This window comes from Tupaia chinensis, unplaced genomic scaffold (genome assembly GCF_000334495.1).
Source record: "Tupaia chinensis unplaced genomic scaffold, TupChi_1.0 Scaffold000257_1, whole genome shotgun sequence".
Taxonomy (NCBI): Eukaryota; Metazoa; Chordata; class Mammalia; order Scandentia; family Tupaiidae; genus Tupaia; species Tupaia belangeri.
In genome coordinates, this window is record NW_006159737.1 from 4,782,600 (window position 1) to 4,790,352 (window position 7,753).

The window sequence follows — 7,753 nt, forward strand, 5'->3', positions numbered from 1 at the left end:
AAAGCAGTGAAGGTACTTAATGAGAATAGGACAGTGTGGAATGGGGTAAGTGAAGAGAAGAGGATAGAGAAAGATAGCAAGTTAACAATAGAGAGGCAGGACGTTAGTGAGAAACAGATATGGCTTATTACCTGTTGATGATGACATGTATAGTATTCTCAACTGGATTGGTCTGAGAAGTATTTCATGATGGGCAAAGTAGTTTTACAAGCAAAATGAGAAATAGCGATTGACTGTTTTAAAAATAATTATAATAATAATAATAATGATTGGGGAAAACATAGAGAAGATATTGAATGTTGAAGTGGGGAGATTTATGTCTTTGTACTGACTGACTTGCATGGCATTCCCTTTTGAAAAAGCAGTGTAATACACTGTAAAGTTATATGTAATCCAGTGTAATATAAAGAAGATTATGATGATAATAAAACATTAAAAAAAAAAAAAAAGAAATGAAGACCCAAACACAAACCAGATTTTATGCAAAGTCTGATGAAAGAAGTGAACATTCGTGAAGAAACATGATTGGACAATAAAGAGTACGTTCTGATTGTCATGAACAGGGGAGACTCCAGTAAGGTGGTAATAATAGCTTATTAAGATATTTATTAAATAGAAAAAAATCTTGATTTTTGATTAGATTTATAATGAGCTAAATTGTCTCTAGTTTTGCTTGAAATGATAGGATTTTCAGGTCAAGCTTTTGGGGACATGGTCTGGTTTATCATTTTCCTTCTAATTTCTTATATAAGAACACTTAGAGTGGACAGAAAGGCCCAGAGAAAATGCTTGTAGTGAGGTTTGTGAATAAACTCTTCTGCTCAGTCAGGCAGGGGATTTGTCCTGCTGCTGAACTTGGCCTCTGCAGCGAGTGGGGTGCTTTCTAGGTTTACTGACTCTAGTCTCTTTCTGTCCATAGTTTTTGGTAAAAGTGTTCAGTAAATGGCTTTTTAAAAAAATTGATGATACTCCACCTATCTAATGGGGATATTGTGAGTATTAAATGAGGTATGAAGACCTGTCATATATTAAGAAATAACAAGTCAACTTTTCTACTGAATTTCTTTCTTTCTTTTTTTTCTTTTTTTTTTTTTTTTGGAGAGGTTTTTGCTATAGGGTGCGTGCTCTTGCCAGAAAGACAGAGAGAGATAGAGAGATGAAAAGCAAGAAATCACCCCCCATGGGGGATGGCCATGTCACAATCCCTTCTCCATTCTCCTCTCGGGATCCTGGGCATGCACGCACATGTGCCTGGCGTGGGTTCAAGTTACCGGGTCCAGGACTTGAACTGTGGTAGATTACGTGGGAGTCCAGCGACATAGCCACTATGCTAACTACTGGTCCCTCTACTGAATTTCCTATGCACGGGTCTAGTTAATATTACTCTTAGGGGAATTTTATTGTTCTATAGGGAATGCTATTGCTTGCTGTTTAAGGTTTTTTTTTTTACAGGGAGCATTTATTTCTCTGCAGAGTTTAAGATGATCAGTGGAGAACTTTTGGTCCAACCTGTTTAACACTCGTGAACTCATCAACTGCTATCATTCAGTTCTTCAATTGCAGAAGAAATAGGGGGTGAAGATTGTATATTTGTACCTGATAATTGACACAGTCATTTCAACCTTGAGAGTCATGTTTATTATAAAAATCAATTACAAAAATATCAATACTAGCATGTATTGGCACCTAGATTTTATTTATACTTTGTCTCCACAAGCACATTAAAAGGCTGCCTGACTTTTTGATGTGGCTTGTGAATATTGAATACTGAAAAGCCATGGGTGTTCTTCCAATTTTAGAAACTCATTTTGGAGATAGATCAGAGAATAATTTCAAGTGTATAATTTCCTCAAGTGAAATGAGACATCCTGTCATGCCTTCAAATAGAGTCCAGGAAATGTAGAGATTAGTGATTTTTCTCTGATAAAGATAGTGTTATTATTTACAGCTAATAGTTGACCAGAATCTTAATACCATAGCAAGTAAAGTGGGTTACTAACATGTCTTATTCATACCTTTGAATTATTTGTGGCTATTAATGGAGAGCTAACATAGCTTTATTTTGGAAGAAGACATACTAGAGTAAAATGTACTCAGACATACTAGAGTAAAATGTACTTCATTTTATTTGAAAATAAGCAAATAAGTGCAATTCTGTTCTTTCCTATCTAAACAAAATTCTGTGAAATGGAATACAGTTTTGAATTTTAATATTTCCATTTTCTCTTTTTTTACTCACTCAACAAAAATAGTGTAATTGATTATAAAGAAATGCATCTATATCTTCCTCTCTAGACATAGCGTCTTACTAGTCAACAAAAGTGTCCAACTGTACACTGAAAAATGTAAACCATTGGCAAAATTATTTGACTCACTCACAATAATCTTAGGGTTATGTTCAGGCCAAATTATTTCAGTAAGAATGATGTAGAATGGACAACAAACCCTGGAGTTCTTTCTATGAAGAATTTGGAAAGTTCTGAGGAGGACTACTATATTATACAGACAAATACAGAACTATAGTGTCTTCTCAAGTAGAGGCCTATTCTTTTGTACATATTCATGTGAATGATGCACTGAGTATTCATAAAGATACTTGATAGTGTACATGTTTCTACAATGCCTTCTGAGGCATTGTGTGTGCTGTAGAGAAACTTATGTTTTTATTTCTAGACTAGAGCTACACCTTTTATTATCCTTGTTAAATAAAATATGTAATACAGCATAAAGATAATGAATTGACAATGTAGTATAAATAGAGGGGCCAGTAGATGGTATGGTAGTTAAGGTGCTAGACTTCCACAGTTCGAACTCTAGCATCTTAACTACTGTGGCTGACCACAGTTCGAGGCCTAGACCTGTCAGGTTGAAGATTGGGCATGTATGTGTGCACCCAAAATTCCAGGAGGACAATGGAAGAGAAGGGACTGCGCCATGACCATCGCCCCTGAGAGATGATTTCTCACTTTCCATCTTACTCTCTCTCTCTCTCACTCTGTCTCTATCTGGCCATTACATGTGCCCTATGACAAAACTTGTAAAATAAAAAAAGAATATAAATAGAGGTGGGAAGTCAAAGTTAAGACGAAGAGGAAGCAAACGTGCTCAGCATAAAGGCAAACAGGGTTGCTGTAGTTGGGTTTCCTATTTGTCTCTGAGCTTTCTGACAGCCAACATGAAAATGACTTGATTATCTACCTAATTCTAATGTTCAGAAAGCAAGTAGTCCAATTCAAAAGAAGTAAAATTCTAAAGTATTCTTTTCAAGTGAGATTTTTATATTTCCTAACCATTACCTAAAAGAAAAAAAAATTCAATATTCTTTTCCACTAATTTTATAATGCACGTTCTCATGGTGTTCTTCAAAATATGTCATTAAAATCACCTCAGAATATGTAATATATGAGCTAATATATTGCACGTTGACACATTTTGGTGGCCTGCTCTGATATCTGGCTCTAAAGTACCTAGAGATATCAATAAATTTCATTTATTTTAAGTAGTCTGTAAGTAGCACCTCTTCTGAGAGGTTTTCAGTAGAGAAGCATGACATATAATGTAATAAATTCTGATAACAAACTTAAGCACTAAAATTCTGTCTTTTTTGAGAGGTTATCTGTGTGTTTTTAGGCCAAATAAAGGGGCAGGACTGACATGTTGCTATAAAAATTTTGGAATCTCAGTAGGACCTGTGCTTTAAATAAACCACACTTGCCCCTTCAACATGAAGATAATCTTCCTGCTCAGTGGTCTGGAAGAAAGCCAAGCCCCAACCAAATGGCACACCAGCTCTCCTCTGGGGAACCCAAAAAGCTTTTTTTCCCCACTGGGATCCATAGTTACGGTCATAAAATGCTTCCCTAGATTTTTGCTTTAATTTATAATCAAATTCCTTTTGGCAGAGTGAGTTATTTTCTTGCTGTGTGCTGACTAGAGACAAAGCAGGTAGCCGAGGCATTGGTCACCTGAGATGGTGGCTTATGACACTCATTAGACACGCTCTACCTCCTTTTCTTTATTCTTTCCTTTCTCCATTTTTTCTTTTCATGACATTTTCTTCTAGTTTTTCCTCCTCTCTCCTTTCAGAATACACTTCTATTTTTCCATAGGCAGTCCTTAGACTTTATGTTTAAAACTAAACACAGACAACACAAAACCTTGCTAAACTTGTCCTTTTTTGCCAGAGGACTCATGCACTCACTGGAGAGAGACAGCAAGAGAGAGAAAGAAAGAGAGCAAGGAAGAGAAAGAGAGAGAGAGAGATTGAGAAAGCACCTCCATGGGTCACAGTCACACTCCAATCCCTTCTCCATTTCTCCCCCATTTGGGGATTTTGGTCATGCACCCACATATACCAAGAGTGTTTCTTAAGTCAAGCCACCAGGTCTGGGGCTTGAACCATGAAGTTGATCATGTGGGATCCTGCTGCCTTAACCACCACATGATGGACTGGCCCATTAGTCTTTATTTTAAATCAGATGTCTCTAACCCAGAGAGCAGCTGAAGATACTTTTCACAGGGCCAGCCACAATGGTGTACCAATTGTGCAGGACTCCATGATGCTGAACCCATGTGGAAAAGTCCCAGGTTCACATCCGGAGGTCTCTCTCTATATGCCAGGTGCATCTATACTTGACCGTGATTCTAGCTGACTGGGGCTGTGGTTGGATTGTGGTGGGAAGACTCTTTCAGAGATTCTTCACTGTCTGCATGTCTGTCTTTCTCTTAGAAGAAACAAATGAACTTAAAAAAAAAAAAAAAGACATCTTTTAGACCTTTAAGAAAGAATGTGAGTCATGACAAGACTTAATTCCACAAGTGCATTTCTGCTGTAGGCAGTTGGCAGAAGGGTGTGTGTGTGTGTGCACAGAAGAGAGTAAAGGTTGACTTCCACCCACTGGCATATTTCAGTAGCAGACCAGGGGGAAATACTCCTGATCTTTAGGGAACAGTTTCTGATCAAATGAGCTATATAATTCAACAGAGAACACAAAGAAGAATAATAAAACATTGTTTTGGAAATTTTCAGTTAGCAATCTATGGCCTGTGGGCTAAATCTGGCCCACCACCTCTTTTCATGGATGACTTGTCATTGAATACAGCACATCCATGCATCTACATATTGTGTATGGCTGCTTTTGAGTTACTGTAGCAGAGATGAGCAGTTGCATTAGGGACCATGTGGCTGGCAAAGCCTACAGTTTTACTTCTGGCCTTTTCCAAAAAATGGCTTGCCAACTCCTGCTCAAAATGCTAGGTTTTATACCAGTGGGTCTTAATTTCTAGCTGTTGGGAAAATAAAAGGAGTAGGCTCATGGTAATTCTCTGGGCAGGCTTTTCAAAAGGTATACAACTCCCTGTTACTGCATCTTTTCATAGCCTCTCTCTCTCTAAGTGTTATGACCAGAGTTGGTTCCATTAATTGATACAGATTGCTGGTTTTCATTAACTATTTTTGACCTCCATAAAATATCCAAAGTAACATTGAACATTTTATTTCTTTTACAGGGTTGTGGGAAGAAAATGTATTCCTTTTTGAGAGGAACCAAACAATTACAGGTGCTAAGGTTTCTGGGAATCTCCATTGGAGTGACACAAATTCTGGCCATGATTCTCACAATCACTCTGCTCTGGGCTCTGTATTATGATAGGAGAGAGCCTGGGACAGACCAAATAATGTCCCTGAAGAATGACACCTCTCAGAACCTGTCATGTCACTCAGTAGAACTGTTGAAGCCAAGCCTGTCAAGGATCTTTGAACACACATCCATGGCAAACAGCTTTAACACACACTTCGAGATGGAGGAATTGTAAAGAATGTCAAAGATGACCACAAACTTGTTTTATTGGACTTGTGAATTCTTGAGTACACACTTATCAGTTTCAGAAATTTAAAGAAATAAAAATGTTGCCACAAAAAGTTACCTAGGCAAATAATTGTCTGCCCTTTAAAATGAAGAGTTTTGTATCCTAAGTTACCACTTGGACAATAATGGATATTCTTTACAAGACTGAGGGCAGATCTAATAGCCACTTTATGGCCTGTGTAAGATTTTTATTGAACATCATTATGTTTTGAGGTGGCGTGGCTTGATCAGAATTTCTGCATCCATGTAAAAAAGCCACATACGGTGGGATTAGAGCTACAATCAAGAACGGTGTACTCCTACCAGCTAGTATATAAAGTACCAATTAATTACTAACGTAGGAAGTTAGTACTAACGACTTTTATTCAGTGCTATATTCTTTTGAGGCTGAATAGATTATACATACGAAAACTTTCAGGATTGGCAACTACCTAAATGTGATTTTTACTGGTTACTAAAATATTTTTACCGCTTACAAGAACAAACTAATACATTGTCTTTTGCAGATCAGGGATCTATGTATATATAAGTCTGTGTTCAGTCTGTATAATTCAGTAGGTTTCAGTCCCTATAATTTTAAGAATAGCAATTGTGAAAAGGATAAATTCGTCCTGTATAGCAGCACTATTTTTAGACTTTCCTGTTAATAGAGCTTTAAAATTCTGTCTTGGATTTATGTTACATACTTAATTGTTAATTTAAATACTTAACCACTAATTTTGAAAATTACCAGTGTGATACATAGGAATCATTATAATTCAGAATGTGTCTGGTTTCCTAGAGAGGAAGTATTAACAAGAAAATTCACACATACTTAGTTGATTCAGCAAAGTGGTAGATGCTGTTTTTCTCCTAAACTAAGACTTTTTGACACTACACACTTTTTAAAGAACTTATCTTTGCCTTCTCCAGGTAAGAAGCAATAGTCCCTAGGTCAAGATCATTCTACAGAGAAAACTATTTTTCTCCAGAAAATGTTTGTAAGAATCATTAAAATAAATGAAAATTTAACTAGAGATTATCTTTACTTTATTTCACTGACTAATATACTTTGGTGAATTACACAGATTATTAAATTTTTTACAAGAGTAAAATATATTTATTTGAAATGGGAAAAGTGCATTTTACTGTATTTTGTGTATTATGTTTATTTCTCAGAATATGGAAAGAATATAAAACAAGAGTCAATAAATGTTTTCTAGAGAGTAATAATTTGTCTGACTATTTTTGATAGAAGTACTTTTACCAGTTGAGGAGATTTGTAAAGGGAGAAACGTATGAGAAGGAATGGTTGGATAAAGTATTAATAATGATTTTCAAACTCTGGAACAATTCTGTACAAGCATGTATCTTCACTAAGAAGGCTCCCCCAAAAAATGCCTGTTCATATTTCAAGTTTGCTTTTTAGCTAAATGAAAAATAATATCGTTGTTTGATATAATATAAAAATATGGCCATTTATGTTATGTTCTCAGTATCTTCATATCCCATTTTTATGGTTTTTACTAATGTTTAAAAGAAAATGAATGTAAGGAATACAATATTTGAAATTATACAATTTATAATCTTTCATAGATTTAAGTGAAAATTAAGGAAATTACTTTGCTCATTGAGAGCCAAAAGCATTCTTCTTTATAATTCTCTCAACACCTCAACTCCCCATAATTTCATCTAAGGTCCCAAGTAACTGAGATAGCTATTAGTTTTCTTTGAATTATTTAGGTAATGGTCAAATTCACTGCTTCTCTTTTGCTGCCTCTCTCAGTCACCGAAAGAATGAGCATATATTATGCTGAGCTCTGTTTTAAAAAAATGTCCTCAAATATAAAATAAAAGTTGATTTCTACACTTTTAGAGTTCAGAGATTTTGATATATTACCTGATTT

At 35.8% G+C, this 7,753-nt stretch overlaps 1 protein-coding gene across 1 annotated transcript in view; it reads left to right on the top strand.

Moving 5' to 3' along the window:
* TSPAN12 (tetraspanin 12) overlaps positions 1-7,076 on the top strand; it is an 85,803-nt gene extending 78,727 nt beyond the window's left edge. Inside the window, 1 exon segment of the mRNA XM_027772160.1 lies at positions 5,509-7,076. Within this exon segment, the coding sequence (XP_027627961.1) occupies positions 5,509-5,814 (306 nt within the window). The 3' untranslated portion in view covers positions 5,815-7,076.
* The last annotated feature ends 677 nt before the right edge of the window (positions 7,077-7,753 follow it).